Raw genomic sequence first — 21,108 nt, 5'->3', positions numbered from 1 at the left:
GCTGCTGAGTCATCTCCTGTGCCATGTATGTTTGACATAATTTTTAAAGGTTATCAATACTGGGGCACTGCATCCTTAGCCGAGTTTTTTTCTTTCAATCTTACTTCATTTTCAGATGGACTGAAAAATAAATGTCTGTCTAGTCCTAGTTTGTTCCAGTGGTCAAGGATTTAGTGCTTCAAATTTAAATAATTCGAATAAGTGACCTGCAGTGATACAAGGCACAGATCCAACARGCAGAAGATCATTTTATTCTTAAACTGTTCGTAGGTCTGAATTAAGATGCCTATGATCATTTCTTACAGATTCACCCATGTAGCAAAGTACATGCAGAGCAAGCAGAGGTTGTAGAGGGAGAATTGGAGCAAAAACATTACAAGTAACATACTTTGCAGCTCACAGTTTTGGCTGAAACTGTCAGCACCCAGCAGTTCCTGTTGTGCTGTTTCTGGGCTGAGTTTCTCAGTTTCCTGTGCGTATTGTGCACCTTATGTGTTGGGCTCCTTTGAAAATTTGCGTACTTGTTTTGTCGCCTAATTAGAAGCAGAACTCATCTGAAAATGTATTTACTTTCCCTCCAGGGATGGTACTACACCAAAATAGACTGTATGCTTTGGCTTAATTTAATAAGTCATAATCTCTTCTCATATTTTATTACATGTTAGCGTGAGGTGATTTTTTCCAGAGATGACTCAAAATAATACAAAAGGAACAAGCTTGTCCTGTGAACAAAACATGAGTTATAGCTGATAAAATCAAGATAGTTTGAAGGCTTGCCAGCACAAAGAATGAATTCCCTCAGATTCCTAACTTACAGAGTAATGTTAGCAACTCCAGATTTCCATAGTAATGTTGAAGTTTAGAGGAAACTTAAGGACACTCTGAGGAAATCAATAGGAAGAAAATGTTTCCTGTTAACTCGGAAAAGAATTACTGAGAAATGATGAAAGGGACAAGGGGATTTCTGCTTTTTTGATGAAGACCCACTGTTTAGAGTGTTCTTGGACACACTTCACCTGTGCCTTTTGGATGTGGATGTTGGTGTGCTCATGGGGCAGCTGCCATCTCGAGAAAGTATGTAACACTGTGCATGGAAAAGTCAGCATAAACGGAATGAGGTTAACACTTGTTTTTCTGAGTTTCCTGCTTGGGGACTATCGTGCTGAAGCTCTGCAGACTGCACTATCTCACAGCTCCTTGCCAGGTGCAGTTCAAGATGTGAGCTTTGTTTTTTATAGCCGTTTGTGGGTGGAATTCAGCATGTTGCGCACATTCCAGGCTGTGAGGCTGTAGATGGGAGGTATGGATTCAGCRTGCAGGTATAACTGAGCATTCAGAGATTTGCAGTGTGGATCTCATATGATTTGATGATCGGGTGGAGCTAGTGTTCATTTTAATGTCGAAAAGACTTTTCAGTCAGGCGTTCCTACAAAAATGAGTGGAGCTGTTTCAAATAATGACTATATTTTTTTTTTTTTTAGTGTAGTGTGCATGTGTTCAAGGAGCCCAATAAATACATAAAAATTCAGCCTATAAAAAGTTACAGAAGAGTCTCTTTCTGTCCTCATCAGTTTCTCTATAGCAGAATGAAAGAAATCAACTGATTTCAATGGAGAATGTATTTTGTGTGCTGAAGTCAACCTGAGTTCAGTAAAGAATGAAAGCATATACATAAGCACTTTTAAGTTAGGGATATGTTTAAGGGATTTGACAGTAGGTAGATTTATTCACGTGCCTAAAGTTAACCTAGTGTTTTGCTAACTGAAGATATGAAAGAGACAACTCTTTCAGCAAAAGCACTTCCATATGTTCATAAGAACTCTGTCTCAGATTGGAACTTGATATTTTGTCCTGATATTTGTAGAATGCCAAATAACACAAAAGGCTGTTCTTATACCATGGCAGATTATTCATTTTTCTGGATGCCTTATGCTAGAATTTTCAGATGTCCACTGCCTCTGAACCTCAGTGTCATGTGCACACTTAAGGGATTTGTGATCACAGCGCTTCTCTTCCTTGTGCTTTAGAACGGTTCYGCAGTCTGATCTCTTCTGGTGCTTTCTAGAAATGGGTCTCTTGAAAATTGTTATTCTCTCAAACTAGATACCTCAAGCCACAGGGAATATTTAAAAATACACATATATATATATTGCTGTCTGAAGATCATATTCCAAACTTCCTTTGTAGACTTGAGCAGGTTGCTTAAACTCGCTGTATCTTCATAGAATCATAGAATGAGTAAGATTCATATTCTCCACCTGAAAAGGAGGGAATATCTGTGTTATAAGAAAGCTGTGCAACTTAATTCAGAAATGTGAGCAAGAGGGCTCTGATCTCTTGACATGCAGAATGCTGTTAAACTGTAAAGCATTATTAGTATTGGAATTTAAATACCAAAATACATTTATTCTAAATATACTATTACCCTGCTCCATGCAGTACTATCTAAAAGACCATTCACTTTACAGAGACATGCTCTGTGTGGTATGCGTGAAGGCTTAGCTTCGTGAAATTTTGCATTGACTTATGTGGGGCCACAATTCCACTTCATAGTCTATTTAAACCTGTGTAAATCTTTGCAAGATCAGGGTCTGTAATAATAAAAATGGGAGTTGTCTTTGATTTTTATAAACCCTACTGAATTCTTTATTAGGCAGAAAATACGTTTAAAAGGAGAAAAAAACATAAATATGCATTTCAAATCAGCTAAATATTGCTGGGGTTAAATATACTTTAGTCTTATGAATAATTTGGAAAGTTTAGTTCAGCAGAAAGATTAATCAAAGTTCAGAAATATCCCAGAGTCCATGATACTCATTGCAACTATTGTCCAAAATCAGTATGTATTTTCCAAACTCTTCAGAGGACTAGTCCCTACTCCAAAGAATTCACAGTCTAAGGCTGGGAGAGAGAAATCCTTGAAGCAAAAATACAGCTTCTCAGTGCTTTTCAGATAGTGAGATTGAAACTGGTAGAGGTTGATGGCAGTCTGCTAATGACTCTCTTATCCCTGAAGATTTTTAAAAAATGAAAACTGTAACACAAATGATATTGAGAGTGTACAAAATCTGAGATGAGAAATCAGTTTTCCCTTGCCACATTTTTAGTTTGAGAAGTACATAGCTACAATTTCAAGCTGACTTTTCAGCTCTCGTGGTATGAATGTAATAGTGTTTTATTTAATGCATGCATCGTACTGGAAGGATGGCAGAATGGATGCTTTCTAGTTCAAGGTCTGCTGCTGAAAACGTTTTCTGCTTTATTAACTTTGTGCATGCTGTGATGTCTCATAGTGCTCAGTGGGACTACTCTTGGGTGCCAGGATTTGCAAGATTTGGGCCAGAACAGAATGTAAGATTCTTTTGAAGCAGCACATCTTGGTAAAGCATGTGAACAAACAGCAGATTTGTGGAGGGTCACAAAACTGGACTAGTTTCTGCCTAGTCACCACCTCCTGATGTCATTTGGAGTTTTCCTCTTCAGTCTTTGCAACATCTACCTCTAATAAATCATTTTTTGCATCATATGCACTGAGTATCTGCTCTGTTTAGCTCACTAGCACTTAATATTTGTGAATAATTTTCTTTAACAGAGACAGACATTCTTTCACAGAGAAATCAGCTTGGTAAGTTGTGAATTCCGTAGCATTTGGTCTGATGCAGACAGTGCTTCTGATGAAACCAATAGCCCCGGACTGGGCTAATACAACTGAGAGATAAAGTCGGTGATTGACCTGTTTTTAGTAGAAGTAGGAGCCAACCCCTAAGACAGGAGATTCTATGCAGACTAGAGATTTCAGATATCTTCTTGTGAACTGTGGTCGATAGATAACTAACCCCTAAATCAATCTTTTCATCCTATAAACACAGCTCTCGACATTCTTGTTGTGATTGACCTCCCAAAGATGATGTGAAGGTGTTACCTTTTGTTCTTTCACAGTTGTGTTCTCCGTTATGGGAAACTCTCACTTCCCTCAGAACATAATGATGCATTTTAGCTTGCTAACTCCTTCAACAAAGTGAGCCTTTTGAGTGACCGGGAACAAGAGGACCTCAGAGCTGCTTGAGGTTGTGCTAACAGAGCTATTACAACCCTTTGCTCTCGTGGCGATAAGGAAATGCAGCTCTAATTGAGGTAGCTCTCCAAGTCTTTTCAATGCCTATGTGATGCTTTCACCTTCTAGTCTTTCAGAAGTAGCCCATAAAATGAGCACTTGCTGACCCAGAAAAAACTTTGTGTTAATCTGCATGGTTATCCAAGGGCAAACCAAACATGGAGCACTTTAGTAGCTGAGCTTCATAACCTCTCTGCTTTGTAGCAGTATGTCCAACCTCTGGAGAACTCACAGATTCCTCACCTTGGTTAACCAGCCTTATCTAGCAGCAGGACCAAGAATCATTTACTAAAGTTTACATATACTGAAACTACTGACCTTGGATAAAGCTTCACAGACATCTCATCAGCAGGACTATATCCTTTTTCGGATACTGATGTAAAGTCTAGTTCTGTGCACAATTGTGCAGTTTTCCACTGAGTTGTTCTTGATTAACATCAGCATTAGGAAGCAAAGACTTCTGATATGCTTACATGAGGTATTTTTCTGTTTTATTCTTTAAACTGATATTAATTGATCTATACTTTTGCCACAGAACAGTGAAAATCAAAGCTGGGATTGTGTCTGTATTTGCTTATCAATACCGCTTTTGTACTGGAAGACAGTATCATTTGTTGCAAAATACATGATAGCTAGAGGATAATTAAGGCCTTGTCTATGTGGGAAAAGTACGGAGGATTAAAGTGATGCATAAATTTAAAGTTGGGTGAAAAATCTGTGTACTTATTCTGGTATATGAGAGGTTTGTCCGAGTTTTGCTTGAAGTGAAACTCAGAGAGATATCTGTGGATATTTTTCCTCCTCCAAAAAAAAAAAATTCACTTACTTGACTGTATTTTCTCTTTTTAGTGTGCTGAGATTTTGACCTAGGGTGAGGGCCACAGGAGATGTCTTCAGGTAAGTGCTCAAAAAAGCTTTGTTTCCTCTGTGGAACCYTTCTGGACTGGGCGATTCAGGTCAGGCATTGTGATAAGCTGGGATCAGATATCCATCTCTGGATCGAAGTGTGCTAATGAAAAAGGAGCTATTGTCTCCCAGCCTTTTCTCCCCTTCTTGCTCCTCTTCAGTTGTTTGTCACTGTCTCCCTGCCAGATGTTATCACATCCTCAGATTGTTTGCAGAGATGTTCAGAAGAGGGCTCTTAATATGCTTCTGCCAAAATCCTCTGGGTTAGCAAAGAGCTCTTACTTAATCTATCTTAAATAAAACTGGTTTGTTTTGATTGATAAGGGATTGGGGATGCTTAAATGAGCAGCTCTTAAGGGGCTGTGTGTCCTGCCTACCTGCAGATCTGGTGAAGGGGCAGTGACAGGTAGCTGGAGACACCAACCACTCACCTATCTGCCCACCACSCCTGAGTTAGCTCCTCAGCCTCACTGACATCAGTAATTGTGGGCTGGGACTCCTGAATCCTGTTCTTAATTTAGCTGCTGGCCCACTATGTAGTCTTGAGCACATCAGCTGTCTATGCCTCAGTTTCTGCATGGAGGCACAATCATCTTCACAGCAGGAGGACTGTGAGAGTTAATTGTAAAGTGATTTGATCCCCTTCTTGCTGAGTTACGAGCCACTGGTGCTACTTCTGCACTTCATAAGAATCCAGATTTTTTTCCCTTTTTCTTTCTGATGTCTTGAGTAAATGAAAAGCCAAATTTGTATCCACAATGGGAAAGTATACTTTAATTTAAAGAATATTGTTTGTTCTGATGAATCTCTATCAGAAGTATTGCTATGTTAAGTGGCCCAGCAAGAAATCCACCTTATCAGCCCTCCTCACAACAAAGGGAGAATGCATCAAACAGTTCAGCTGTCCACATGGAGGGTTAAAATCTGCTGTCTGTGTGTCCTTTGAAACTCCTTTTGACTTGTGTATGTTGGTAAGGTTAGCATGAGTGGGTTCTTCAAGTGTATTCAAATAAAACTACAAGCAACTTCAGAGAGACCAACACAAGTAACAGTGGAGAAAGCAGTCCTGGCTCCTTGCCTGAAATGACACACACTGACTTTGGTTTTGACTATAGGATGGTGTTAGTTGCGCTGTATTTATACGAATGCTGCTACTTAAGGATTTTTGTCCATGTCTCTGCTAAGCAGTTTGCCATTTTAGAACTCCTGGTCTCTAACATGATGTCAACTGTGCTTTGTATTAAGTTGCATAAACAAAGTTAAAAAATGGGCTAGTTGGTCTCCAGTACTGCAAACAACTTTTTAGCCCAACTGTTCTGTTCTCAGGGATGTATGTGTACTGTACGAAAAAACATGGTTGTAACATGCTAGCTATGCTGCTAAAATTCTAGTGTAGTCACGAGAAATTGCTGGTAGAACACCCTACATGTCAGTGAGAACAGCAGAAGGGACATATCCTCTTCCAGCTGTTAACACAAGTTAGGAACACCTCTTTTTCCCGCTGAAGGCAGGCACGTAAAGCTATGCTGTGTTAATGCCAGCTCAGACATGAGTCTGAGGCCGTAGCTCTGCAGTATGAAATGTTTGTCAGCAATGCCAGCTTGGAGAATTCCCATCCCTAGATCACTCCAGTGACAGAGCACAGTCCCTCAGGCAGTCATCTCTGTTGGCAGCAAACTGCAGTGCAGAGATAGGAATGAACTGTCAGAGATAATTTCACTGTTGAAGAAAACGGAGTATGTAACCACACCAGGAAGAGTCTGCTAAGGTGATGTTTTCAACACTAGAAATAAACTCCTGCTGCACCCTGTTACTGTCATCGTGTGCTTTGTATAGTCATGTATACCTGTGTTCAGAGAGTACAAAATGGATGTAAAACACAGCTGTGCAGCTGTGCCTCCTTACACCACCCTGGCTTTGTAGAGCAGTCTTGCATATATGCAGACATAAATAATCGGTAATATGATCTAACTCTTCCAGTGGAAGAGGCAGGTGAGTGCTGCTTACCTGGGCTAGAAAAATCTGATTTGAGCTCTTAAAATGAAAGTGAACAACTATTTCTTGGTGATGGCTGCGGGTCAGTGTTCAGTGAATGGTTTTGTAATACTACTATAGCCCAGGAGTTAAAAATCTGTTTTCAAGCAGGTGTCCTCCCAGCAAATTTTCACTCATCAAATCATTTTAAGATGCTTTCAGCTCTCCCAAGATGCTATGAAGGATGACAAGAAAAGCAAATTAAACATACTGCAGTCTAATCTGGTTTACTGCTTAACTGTATCCTTTACTGGGTTTACAGTTTTTTATTTTAAGCTGCAAAAAGGTTATTACCATCTTAAAGCTGGGAGCTCAAGTCTCCAAATCCCTATAACATCATGCAAAAAAAGTAAGTGGGACAGTTAACTGACAGATACTGTCATAAGCTGCCTGCTTGAAACTCACACAAGCTTCTGACCCTGAATTCCTGCCTGTCACAGTACTGACAGGTACTGACAGTGTCCAACCCTGTCCTCACCTGAGTCAAACACAGTTTGACCACAACAGCTTTGAATGGAGCTGCTCAGGATTCCCACCACAGGACATCATTACAGGGCCATCCCTTACCTTCCCAGTATCCAAATGGCATCTTAGCTGGTGGTGCCTGGCTGAGCAGTCACAGTGTGATGGGCCCTYTCCTGATTGAAATCTGCAAGAGGAGGTATGATGATGGTGGGGAGAGGGTAGAAGATGGAGATTCCCAGAGAAGTCTGGCCTCATTTGCCCCCCAGGCATGGTGGGATTGTAGGAYTATCTCCTGGCAGTCTTCTGCAAATGGGGACTATCCACTCTGGTGCTTGAAGGCCCTCTCTCCCTCTCTCCTTTCCATGATGCCAGGGCTCCTTTGGAGCAGTATTRCCAGACATCTGGTAGCTACTGCTACCTCTGTGATCACTCCTTGGCTTGCCAGGCAGCAGGCCCCAAGAACAGCTCACATTGTCTCAAGTGACATTAATTAACTGATCTTTTTTCCTCTCTCCATGGCTCTCTCTTTGGCCCACTGTCACTTCCATGGGAGTTTGCTGTGGCCCCAGGATTTCTCCTTCCCCAGCAGGATGTAGCCAAGGGATAGGACCTGGCACAAGGAAGGCAATGTGAGAAGCCTTGCCCCCTGCTACCCTGTTCTGAGTTATAGTCCAGCTTACTTGTCTGTTTTTCTGACACATTTCTCCCCACTTCCTACAAAGGCTCATTATCCCAAGCTGATTTCAGAAGCAGTGGGAAATGCTGATGTGAAGCCAGCGCTGTAAAAGCATACTGAAACCTAGCTTAGACTTGGAGCCTGGCCTAGCCAGATCAGCAATAAAATTTTAAAAAGAAAGAGGAAAAAAGTTATTTCCCATCACAGGAGCAGTGGGGTGTTCTCCATGGGAACAATGATATTCTGGTTAAGTTCTAAGAACTTATCTAATTATTAGGCCAAACCAATGTGAACGCTGATGTCAGCGGGAAGAGCTGATGGGAGGAATTATAATTGTGTCTGGGGCCATATGAAAGCATTATACCATGTCTTGCTCCAGACTTTGCATGACTCATTTTCCTCCTGGTTAGGATTTTGTATTGAAGTGTGGACTGGCAGTTGACTGGATCTTTCCTTGTGCCAAAACTGCTGTGAAGTTGGTTTTATTTGTTTTTTTTTTTTTTTCAGTGCCACTGTGAGAAGTACCATCAATAGAATTTCTCTGCTGTGGAGTCAGCATCAAGCAAGGCACTGCACTGCATGGGGCAGTAATTGCAATGTTTGCTGTTGATTTATTGTCAGCAGGTTCTCTTCTAGTTAGAGTCTTTCCTTAGTTCCATCCATAAAACTCCACTCGTGTCTTGGGGAATTATGGCTGCCTGCCACATCTGAATATCTGCCCTTGAGTGCTTAGATCCTTAATTGTATGTAGATTTACTGTAGCAAATCTATTTGCTGCAGACACCTACCTTTAGACACCATGTTGGAAGACTCTTCTAAAACTACACCATAGTTTGCATCTGTAAAACTGAGATAATAGTTTCTGTACCTCCCTATTTAGAAGGCATATTTTAAGAGCAGGTCCATCAAGTGATCTGTCTCCAGCCTCCTCTTCACCTCATCTCAGTTCCCTATGGTGTCACTGGAGAAGTACCCACTGTTTTCAACAAGAGCTGKACTGGACTCCAGGCTACTCAGGAGAGGCAGGACCCTCAACTTATTGGTGCTGCCAACAGGCAAAATGAGTTACAAGGCTGTGTAAATCTAAATTTTGTAGGAAGTAATGAAGGAAGCCGTGATGTCGGAGAAACTAGGTAAAGCCTGAAAGTGATCTGACAGTTTTCAAACACATCTCACTGCTGTCTTCAGATCACAGAGGCAAATGCAATGGCTGCTAGTCCTTGTGAGCTATGTCATTTTTGTCCATATGATGAATTAAACCACTACACCAGTAGCAGCTGCATTCGTTCACAACTGCATGGTACTTGCTGAATCCTTGTGCAATCTTTCTGGTGCATAATTTGGAAGGATTTGTTATATGTCAAGTCTGCTTAATGTTCATGCTTAAAACATTCAGATTTGTGTCACACCCATATAGTGCCCAGGCTGCTGTGGAAGAGGCTTGACTTTTTAGTCACTGTGAGTATTCACCCTGCACTCCGAATGGAGTCGAGGTTCAGCCCTGGTACGAGATCTTTATTCACTCTCTGAGTCCAAGCACATCTTGAGCTCAACCATCTCTGAAACGTAGATATGTGGATACTCAGAACTTTTCAGTTTATGCACGCAAGAATATATAATTGCCTAAAATGCCCAGGCTTTGCCTAGGATTTTAAAGCACTACCGCTTTTTACTTAGTAGCACAAAAGTATACAGATCTACAAAAAACAAAAAAACCCTCAAACACAGAACACCTACACTTTCTTGCCTCTATTTCTTAACTATCAATCATGGGCATTACTCTGAGTAGATCACTTTTCTTTGCAGTTGCATCTTATGACTTTTGAGCCCTGAAGTCTTCTTCCTTGGCTGGCACCTCAGCTAAAGCAGACTGCCTGCTGGGAAGGCATCCCTTCTTCTTCCCCATCTTCTGCTAGAAGTCTCTTGTGTTGCTGTGAGTTTGATTCTATCTCCCAAAGACTAATTTATCTTGAATTATGTATTTTTGATAATTTTCTCTGCTGCAAACACCAGTCCTCTGGACAAGAGCTGGAAGAATTGACTTTTCCTGCTCCATCTTACCTTCTTCCAACATCCACTATCCAGTCAAAGTACAGTCATCAAAGACAATTACTTTATAGCGTTTCTAATCTGGTAGGTGCATGCTAGAGGTTCTGTTACTAAGGGCAGTTGTTCATACATATGAGGCATTCTATGATATAGCAATTTGCACAGTGACAACTTCTCAGCATCAGCATGAATGTCTAGATCACACACACACAGAGATTCTCAAATCACTGCAGCTCTCATATTTGCAGCCTGTAGACCAGTAAAGCTCCCTGTGTTGTAGGTGAGACTCACAATCCTTGATACCTCCTAAGAGAGATAAGCCTCCTTCCATCACTCCTTCCCTGTTTTCTGATGCAAAATCATAAAACTAGAATTAAAATTCATCCTGCTGCAGCATGTAGTGGTTTCCCTCTCAACAGTTTTCTGAGTGAGAGCGATAAGTGTGAAGGTGTTGAAAAGCAGCCTGCAGTGCGCCATGTCAGCTGTAGCTCTCTAGCAGGAAACATTGCTTAGCAGAATCAAAACTGGTATTAGCCTGGCATCTGGGGCAATGCTGCGTATTCATTTTGTTTTGCTACAGAACTTGCTGTTCTCTTGCTTCATGGCCTCAGCTATAGAACACAGGCAGAGGCAACTAYCCCTGTGATTATGAAGAGATAGTCTATCATGCTTCTCAGTGGAAAATTGGATTCTTGACAAAATCATGTTGCTTAAAGTTTTGTCTGTTGGTGGGAAAATGCCACTTGTTTATGAAAAATTATTTAAACTGAAGATTTTTGCCTAGAACTTTTAGAAATTATTTCTTCAGTGCAATGCTGTTAATTTTTATGGGGCATAAGGACTGATGCGTTTATATTTTCTGTCTGTTTTTATAGATTGCTATTATAGCACTGACTCTAGTTGCTGTTCAGAATACCATTCAAGTGCCAAAGAATGAGCAGAGGACCAGTATCTTATTTCACTCTTTTATCAGGCTAAATCCATGCTAGCGCCACTGAAATCAAAAAGAGTATTTTTGTAAATATGTCAGTCTAACTACAGGGCTTGTTGACTGGCCAAGCATTAGGGGCAGAGCTCCCTAGTGGAGACATGGCTTATACTGGCAGAATAACAGCAATCTTTTGCCAATATACTTCACACTAGTTCACACACTAAAAAAACTATATATGGAAGAAAACTAGCGTTTCTGCGGAAACTGTTTTTGTCAGAAGAAGAAAAAATCTACCCTCTGACTGATACAGTTGTACCAACAGATGTGTCATTCAGACAAGGGCTTAGATGAGCAGAGGACCAGTATCTATTTCACTCTTTTATCAGGCTAAATCCATGCTAGCRCCACTGAAATCAAAAAGAGTATTTTTGTAAATATGTCAGTCTAACTACAGGGCTTGTTGACTGGTCAAGCATTAGGGGCAGAGCTCCCTAGTGGAGACATGGCTTATACTGGCAGAATAATAGCAATCTTTTGCCAATATATCTGGTCCTGAATGCCGCTTCGCTAGCCCTGCAGAGTGTTCTTTGCTCTTGTTGCTCACTTGTAGTGAAACCAAGTAACTGCCCCCCCTTCATGGATACTTGGGGCAAAAATACAAAGTTGCAAGCTGTTTTGGTAGGTAAAGTAGGTCCCCCTACTACTCCATGATTTTTCATGTGAATGGCGAGGTTCATTGCTGTGACCTGCTTACAAAATAATGGTCTATCTTCTTGGTGATAAGCCACAGAGCCCTGGAGGTGCTCCTGGCACCTTCCAAAATGMAATCTAAGGTACATGTCAGCACTGATTAAATGGAAGCTTTATAGAAAGTGATTTGGGCTTTGATTATTGCAGAAGCACCRGTAGTCAAGGAACTGGATCACTTGAGCTGTCAGCTGGGTGATTTAGAACAACTCCTTAAGGGAGTAATGAAGGTTGTGATAAACTGCAGTATAAGAAGCCGGTAAATAACTTTTACGGTATGACTCTATTTGGAAACACTTAATAATGGCAACTAGTGTCACAGATCTTATTGAAAGGTGCTTTCTAGAGATATGTATAAAATGAACTTAATGAGTCTAAACCATTCTCTAGGAACTCAGGTGAAATCAATAGAAAGACCTTAGGGCTGATTTAAAAAAGGAAAATGCCATCAGTAGTGTTACATTTTTATTGATAACATGAAACAATTAACTCCTCTGGAGAAGAGGAATAGATGTGTTTATGTTAATATTGATTTATTACTTTATTACTTCTGTAACACAGAACAAGACTTCCAAACCATTTTTCTTTTATCTTAGCCTATTTATCAGCTCTTTTTATCATGAAGCCCACACAAAAGAGGAGAGACATTTATTATGTTCTTTCATTTCACAATGCATAATTCAAATYTGGAAGTATTGTTTTCCTGAAGAAATACACATATATTTATAATACTTTTTCTCTAGTTTTATTTTCAGTAGATTATTTTAAGAATTGGTCACATTTGGCAATTTATTTTTATTGTTTTTAAATTCAACAAACTTTAAATTAATATCCAGTGGAAAAATATATTACATGTTCTGGTAGTAGATGAAATGAGATTCTTAGGTAAAATTATACATCAGATTCCTTTTATGCTTTCAGATGGCTTTTATGAGTCTACATTCTTTGCTACTGTAGCAAACTTTTCAGAATAAATAACAGAAGTCATTCTATTTGGCTTTGGCATGCCATACAGTGGATGCTATGCACTGTACAGGTGCTTGTATTGACTGTAATTAGAATTTGGTTTGATGACACTCAGCATATCCATACGTTTGGAGATAATGTTCTGGAAGACCTCTTTGCACAAGTTTAGGGCTCTTTTCTCTGCTTCCCTGCACTTTGGGTGCTTAGGGAGTGTAGGAAGCCAACATTTTTGTTTGTTTGTGCCTGCACTGGCCAGCGTGCCCGACTGTGACGTGCTGATGGATGATAGAGGACCTGCTGTGCACAGAACGATCAGAGCTGAACCTGTTTCAGTTATGACTGGTGCCCAAGCTTGCTTTAACTTTAGAGCAGGAGCTCCAGCCTGCACTGGAGTAGGAGTTCTGGGTGTTTGAGAGATGACTGTGTGGCTGTGACCATTCCTTGATCTCTGAGGCATTAATTTTCTCCCGTCAGCTGTGTAAATCCTTTGCAGGCTTTGTTTATGTGAGTAATTGTTTACTGGAGTGAACTTATCACTAGTGAAAGGTCTTGGTTTGGCTGCCCCACATACTGACATCCAGTGCACTGTTTAGCTCTCAGGTGCTTTGGTGTACACTGTGATGATGTCCAGAGATTTACRTAATGCTGGGCCCTTGCATTTCATAATGAATTTTTGTCTCTTTTTGGAATGTCTGTGGCCAGGCACAGAGCCGTGGGATGTGCACAGAACTCCACATAAGAGGTAATATGAGGTGAGGGTTGTTATGTTACTGTGAATCTGCGTTAAGTGTTGAAACTCCTTCATTGTACCCTGTGCAAAGGAGAGATTTCAGGATCTGAGGTATTAGAAAAGTATAATAAAAAGTGAATAGTAGTAGGGAGCTGGCATTAAGGCTTGTGAAATGGCTTCAGGAGAGTCTGGGGGATACCAGGAGAGTGGAAGAACAGTTGGTACTCTGCTTGTTCACTACCTTCTGAATTTCTGGAAGACAGCTGAAATTTGGGAAAGTGATGGGCAGCTGTGTGACCCCTCATTATGGCTCCCTGATTTTCTCTTACAAATCTTAGTCAACTTCTTACTGAACACTATAAAAATGTTCTTTTCACTGAATAGACAGTATCATTAGATGATATCCTCAGTGAACTTTTGTCAAGGAGCAGTCAGGGATYCTTTCATGAGCATCTTTTTTCCTCTTCTTTCCTCAAAAAAGTCCTATATTTGTCAAAACTGAAACCATTCATAAAGCAGGATCTTTTTCCTCTGGTCTCTCAGTGCAACCAAAGCATGGAATTGCTTTTTCAGAATGTGCATGACAGGATGTTTTGACATTTTTGAACCAGAAATCTTCATAATTTTATTTCAGTTGAGGCAACTTTGTACTTTGAAGTTTTAGGAAATAGAGATCAGAAAAATTAACTGAAAAAAACATTAAAATAGAAACAAAATGTTTAAAAATAATGACAACAAAACACTCTGAGTGACCTAGACTGAATGTTTTGTTCAGCTCTCAGGTTCTGAGTTTTCAGTATTTTACTGCAACACAGATGCAAGATTTTGGCAAAGCAGCATTCTTAGATTAGACCAGTGGTTCCTSTTGCCCTGCAGCAAGCACATAAAATTCTGCAGTAGCAAAATAGCAAAATCATCCCTGAGAAACAGGATATAGATTGGTGTCCTGAGTATATTCTGACATTTCTAATAATTTTGTGAATGGCAAATTTTTCCTGTCTGTGTATTCTTGCCTCCCTTGAACCACTGCAAACTAAGGGGAGACCAATGTTTAACTTGGTGCTACCACTTTCTTTGGATCAAATTAGCAAAAGGCTTCTTGTAGGTGTGTAATGGGACTCAARTATTAGTAGCATATATTATCATGTTTATAAGAATGTAAGAACAGAGCAGAAAACCGGCAATTGCAGTCCTTTCACTCTGCATCCATCCATTCAGTTAGTTGTCCCTTTTGAGAAACGGGCTGTTTTGGGTCTCCTCTGCCCGGGTCTTTCTGTAAGGGTGCTGCTGCCTGCTGAGCCAGCCCGGCGCCTGACCAGCCTGCGTGCCTGAGCTCCTGTTGGAGCACCAGGCCCCGGGCCTAGCCCTTGCCAGGCCACACAGCGGGTTTTGCTGCTGCCTTTGTGCAGAGAGCTGTGGGGTGGATGTACAAAGTCCTAGCAGAAAGACATGCTGCTCAAACCAGTGTGGCTACACTTACAAACCTCCCCCCCCACACCAAACCTACACACAGGTAAAGTAATGCAGTTAACCGCTACTTTGGGCTATGCTGTCATTCTGTATCAAGACGAATTAGTGTACTCGGAAGCAATCAGAAGTAATTACTCTTTAAGAAACAATAGGTATCACTCTGTGGCTTCTATCTGACAGCTAAAGAACTTGGCTTCCTTTGAAAAAACCCATACAGCTTAATCTTCTTGTGTCAGATCGTATTTCCCTGTCTTCTCTCGGTAAATGTTTACATTGCTGCAGTAAAAGGGGCACTATGTGATCGCGGCTAACAGGGGACTGTGTGTTTAGAGACGGTAATGGGATMCAACATCTTTCAGCTATCATTCTCAAAATGAATGCCAGGAGGGTTTGGAGGTACTGGAGAGCCTCCCTGCAGGGGCTTGAGTGGCCCCATTTTCAGGATAAAATCCCAGTTCTGTGAAGCCAGTTTCTAGTGTTAGATTACTGCGGCATAGCAATGATAGGAAATGAGTATGGAAACCTGGCTGTTCTTTTGCTCTTTAGGAAAGACTCTGAAGGATATTCCAACTGATTCATTTTAAGAGTGTTGATAGTCACACTGAACCTTCTTTTGCCATTCCAACTACTGCATTTACATTCTGATCCCTGCTTGTCATTTTTAGGGGTTCCCTTAAAGAACTCAGCCTTCTTAAGGGCTCCTCTCGGATCCTCTGAGTGTTATGCAAATCTAAATTCAGTTTGTAAATAGAGCCTGTTTTTGAAATTCTCCAGAAAAGGTAAACTGTAGTATTCACCCTCGTGAAGATGAAGCCTAAAATGGGCAGACTGAGATACTGGTGAGCTCTATACTCATAGTGAATTTTACCCCTTTTTAAGACAGTGAAGTAGGAGTCTACTCCCTCTATCTTCAAGCCTTGGAAAATACTGTTGTCTCCATAATTCTATTTTATTAAACTGGCTTCTGTCGTAACTGATGCTGTCATGAGAAGGTTGTTTCAGCCTTTCATAACTTATCTTTGCATTAGTTTCTGAGAAAGATTAGCTGACTAATGACAAAGTGGTGTTGTGGCTAACACAGTGAAGTAGTGGATAGGAAATCTGGATTCATTTCCTGGCTTTGTTTTGATGTCCTATGTGGCTGAGTACACAGTTGCTGTTCACCTCAGCATTCCTCTACATCAGATAAAACCAAGAACATTTCCCTACCATCAGAAGATGATTGTGAGGATTTGTTCATTGGTGAGAGATTGAAATATTCCATGGTACTGGGTGTTTGGAAGTAAAATAGAGATACACTTCCTTAAATGGGATCTGTGAGAGTTAACAGTGAGACAAGGTTTTTAAGGAGAGACAGTCTCTTTCATCAGACCAAACCTTAACTGACCTTAACTTGTCTTTTAAAAAATCCCACAATTCTCAGTAAACCTTGTCTTGTTTAATTTCTTAGGGTGGTGTAGTGTTGGAACAGGTCACACAAAGAGGTTATAAAGTCTCCATCTTTGGATGTTCTTAAGACTCAGTCAGGGCAAGTCATAAGTGACCTGATGTAGCATTGGCAGTAGTCCAGCTTTGAATGGGAGGTTGAACTGAGGACCTCCAGGAGGTCCCTTCCAACCAGCGTTTCTGTGATTCTGTGATTCTAGTTAGGTTTGTCCTTCTAAACTGTTACATGGAAGTAGAGAAAATTATGTTAGGAAATGTTTGTAACCTTGTGCAGTGGAAGCAAAAAAGATTATGAGTTTATTACCATTTATTACTAGTATTAAGTAAGAATTTTAACAAAAGCAGACTCTTAGTGATTCTTATGTGAATAGCCTTGCTTTCTTGCTCTCTCTAAAAAAGATAAAGGATAAATATAAGATTAGAGTAGCTATACTATCTACCCTTCCTATGGCTTTTTATATTTTACCCCTTGGTTATGTACATTACATAATACTTCCTTTATTTGATAGCATCATATTTATATCACTTCTGTGTAATAATGAGGCAAAAATTGTCAGCCATAAACTTTATAAACGTGTTGAAAAATACAGTGTAAGTATGTCAGTGTCTAATGAGGACACTTGAGACTAAAATATCTTTCTGACCTACAAACATTTAAAACTAACACATAAATCCTCTACAGAGTTAACAGCTCTACTATTCCATTAATGGAAAGTATCTTTCTTATGAAGAAGATAAATCATTATTCAGCTATTTCTTTCTTGTGTTCAGAGTCCACATACTCTTATCTCCGTAACAGAAACCAGCAGAACTAAATTAGTCTTCTCAAAACCCAAAGTGGTTTCTGTATATACTCCTCTAGCTATTAGCGCTAAAAGCTCTCATGTAAAGAACAAAAACTAGTGTAGAAAAACATGAGGTTCTCATTTTATATTTTTATGATGTTTACTATTTATTACTGTTTCATGTACATGAAATGATATAAAAAGGTACTCTGTGTGTATGTTTGCAAGRGTACACAATGTCACAGACGTGTCTGTTTGGTGTTCTGTTAACAGGCTTGGAAATCCTGGTTTTGTCTGTGGAAGCAGATTGTTGCCTTTGCATCTGTCATTGATACATATATGCAAAAGACATGAATGGCAAGTGCCAGGAATTAGGAAGATGAAACACACAGCCAGTCAAAGCACTGAGTGGATGTTCGTTTGTCACAGCTTATTCCTCCTGTTATCTTGCAATCACCATCTTACATACATACTAAATACCTAATTTCTCCCATCTTGCTGCTTATGTCATGGAAAGAATGTCATAATTTTGGAAACAATAATCATTTTCCTTTGACGTTCATCTGGGGATGYACATGTTCTTTTTAAGCACAAAGGACTGGTTTGCTACTGTGTGTGTGCGTGTACTGGGAAAAAATGGAAGGAATCTTCCCATTCCCTTCTGTTCCCGCTGAGTGTTGACTGGGTGCCTGCCTTGTTCCCATCTAGCCATGGCCTCCAGGAGTGGGGACAGAAGAGGTGCTATGACAACACTATCTTTGCTGGTACTCTGGGAGCTCCAAAGCTGAATGTACGAGCTGCCATAGCATGAACTCCAACATCCTGGCTCCCAAGTGTCACTGCGGTAGATTTGTATCATTGGTACCTCAGAGAAGGGGCTGGTAATGCACTGCCTGTGGCATCCATGGCATGTCTTTTTCCCTCAGCTATGAGAACTCATGAAATGCAGGGAGAGGTGCACATTATACTGTCCCATGAGGTATCCAAAGGGGAGCTTTCTTCCTAGGTGTATAGATGCCTAAGGAGAGAGACAAGACTGTAAGAGGCCTGTTACAGGTCTGGATCGAGACTCAGCCAGGTCCAAGGCCACAATAAAGCAGCGTCACAAGCATGGAAGAGGGCACGCTTTGGCTGGAYTGTGAACCATAGCTGTCTCCTTTATCTCTTACAGACAATTATTCTTGTGGGGACTGTGAAGGACAGTATTTCACTAAGAGGCAGAAGACCACGCAGAAGTACCAGTTGAGAGTAGCTGCAGTCAATATACACAATGTATGTATGGCATATGGTGGTCCACTGCCCCAAGTAATCTTTTTGTGTTCCTCTCCAGGTGAGAAATTTTTGCGTAATACTGTGGCTTATTGTTTAAATTGGTGATTAATACCAAATCACAGTAGGCTCCAATCTTTTAGCATCAATTGTCTTAAAAAAAAAATGAATTGAATGGCCTGATCAAGAGACAAGCATCAGTGGAGGGTGCTGACCTGGCCTGGACTCGCTCTGGAATGGTATTTGAACACAGAAACCCATGTTACTCTTTCTGTTATGTAGATGTCCTTGCACTATGCTTTCAGCCGTAATATCGAAAGACTGTGAATTAAGCAATGTAGCTAACAGCGGTCCTGTGTCATTTGCTGTCTTGTTCTCTGCTTAGGCATGGAGTAGTGTGCTTCCTTCAGCAGGGATTGTCTGTCTAAATGTATGCTCTGTGTTTATGTTGGAAATGGAATGCTCAAGGATTATGTGCTAGGAGTTAAAAATGGAGGATGTGTAATTACAGACATCATCTCATTCCCAGTCTCGTGTACGTATGTGTATGTACATGTATATGCCCATGGCCCTCATCACCACTGGAAACTGGGGATGCTCCGTGTCTCTGAAATGTAAGCTGTTCCTTTAGGTGACCATCAGAGGTCAGGGCTGCCTTTGAAGGGAAGTGGACTTAACCTTATCTCTGACTAATTTGTTGTCTCCTTTGTAATAAGGAGAGACCCAARATCAGGTGATAAAAGTGGCTCTGCTGAATCAGAACAAAGCTACATCTAACTTGATGTCCTGTCTTTGGGAGTGCAAGTAATGTAAGGACAACAAAAGCACATAAAGAAGCACAAAGGCAGGAGTCCTTTTTCTAATATGCCCTTSCAGCTTCTGTCATTTTGCATGGAAGCATTTCCTGAGTTCAAGGTAGCATCTGAACTGCTGTATTTAATAGCTGTTGGTGGATCCCCACACATTTATTTAAACTGTTTCAAACCATTTATTCCTGTACATCRGTGACTTCCATATTCAACTACACATTGTGTGAAAAGTGATTTTCTTTTTTAGATATGCCATCTGATAATTTTATTGGATGTTACAAAGAGCAAAGGATAATTATTCCCTATTTATTTTCCCCATCTCACTGCATATTGAATACCTCCATTATATCCAAGTCCAGTTGTCTCTTTTATAAGCAAATGAGTCCTTGTCTATGAGGTCTCTTCACTTATAGAAGCTGCTTAGTATCTCTGATCACCCTCTTTGATGTTCTTGCTGCCTCTCCTAGCTTTTTTYTGAGATGATGTGACCAGAATTGCATGCAGTGCTTAAGATATGGGCACACCAGGGACTGACAAAATTGTAAAATGATTTTTTCCATTATGTTGTTTCTTCCTTTCCTGGTTGTTCCTAGCATTGTTTGAGAGTTAACAAGTAGCTCTATTGTTAGGGGACCATACAGGGAGAGTCTCTCAGGCWCCTCCTGGAGAAAGGACCTAGGTAATAGGACATGATTTATCTGTTTAATTCATGTTGGACTGCCTATTTTGAGAAATTAACTTCCTCCCTGAAGAAAGATACTGGATGAGATTTTCAGTTGAAAGGTGTAAGGACAGAGTGAGAGATTAGTGTCGAGAGCAGTGCAAAGCTGTATGCTTTGAACCTTCTTTCTTGTTGCCCTGCTCTACAGTGTATCTTGCCTACAGAACAAAGTTTGGGGGCAGGMCTGGAGAGACTGCCTTATCCAGAAACTGCCAACCAGATTGTTTCTCTTGGATCAGGCCCTATCTCAGCAGATATGTCCTTGACTTTTCGCAGGCAAAAGAAGCACTTTAATAAAAAAACAAGATACTTCCCAGAGTCCCACGGCTTGCATTTTGAACTATCGCCCCTAACAAGGGACCTTAAAACTGACCCCGAGATGTTAATTTAACCATTACAATTCCATTAGTCTAATTTGTCATGAAACATCTTTAACTAATTACCTGCATTTGTAAGTTATTCCACATGTCATGAGATAAGAAATGTAGCAAGTCATAGGTCACTGCTTTGGACTGCCATCACATAACACAGACCCTAGATGAAAGAGAATTTGGAGTTGATAGCAGGAATCTAAATGACAGCTACTCAGTCAGTACGAGGGAGCCATGGCTGTAATGTAAAAATTGGACTGTTGTTTTAGAAGTGGTGTTTTGGAAAGGATAGGGCATGCCCTCATTAGTAGAAGAAGTTCTAGGCAGACTGAGCATAATGCATCCCTCTAAGCATTTATCTTGAAGGTGGTAATTTGATAAATACAGGCCCCTACTAAAGCCATTTGCTGAATTTGGCAGGCAATAGTATTAAAAATTTATGATGGAATATGGAACTGTCCCTTTTCAAAGAGATCTGATTATGTCCTGAACATCACTTAAAAAGCGCATTTGGGAACTGCTGTTGATTTCTTCACATGACGAATGTTGAAACGAAGGAAAAGACCRATTAAGAATCTGATTAACAGTTGCTCAAGCCTTTCATTGGCTTTGTGTGTTT

At 40.5% G+C, this 21,108-nt stretch overlaps 1 protein-coding gene across 1 annotated transcript in view; it reads left to right on the top strand.

Annotated features, from left to right (window-relative positions):
* The window catches only part of LOC146594657 (uncharacterized), a 125,586-nt gene that overhangs the window by 102,297 nt on the left and 2,181 nt on the right, over window positions 1–21,108 (top strand). Inside the window, exon 3 of the mRNA XM_085307122.1 lies at window positions 18,491–18,591. Coding sequence (XP_085163248.1) covers window positions 18,491–18,591 — 101 coding nt within the window. The remainder of the gene's footprint in view (window positions 1–18,490; window positions 18,592–21,108) is intronic.

The sequence above is a fragment of the Rhea americana genome, unplaced genomic scaffold, assembly GCF_003343005.1.
Source record: "Rhea americana isolate MKP2758 unplaced genomic scaffold, rheAme1 scaffold_253, whole genome shotgun sequence".
Classification (NCBI taxonomy): Eukaryota; Metazoa; Chordata; class Aves; order Rheiformes; family Rheidae; genus Rhea; species Rhea americana.
Note: the sequence above shows the minus strand (reverse complement) of the source record. Positions and strands in the feature narration are given on the sequence as shown.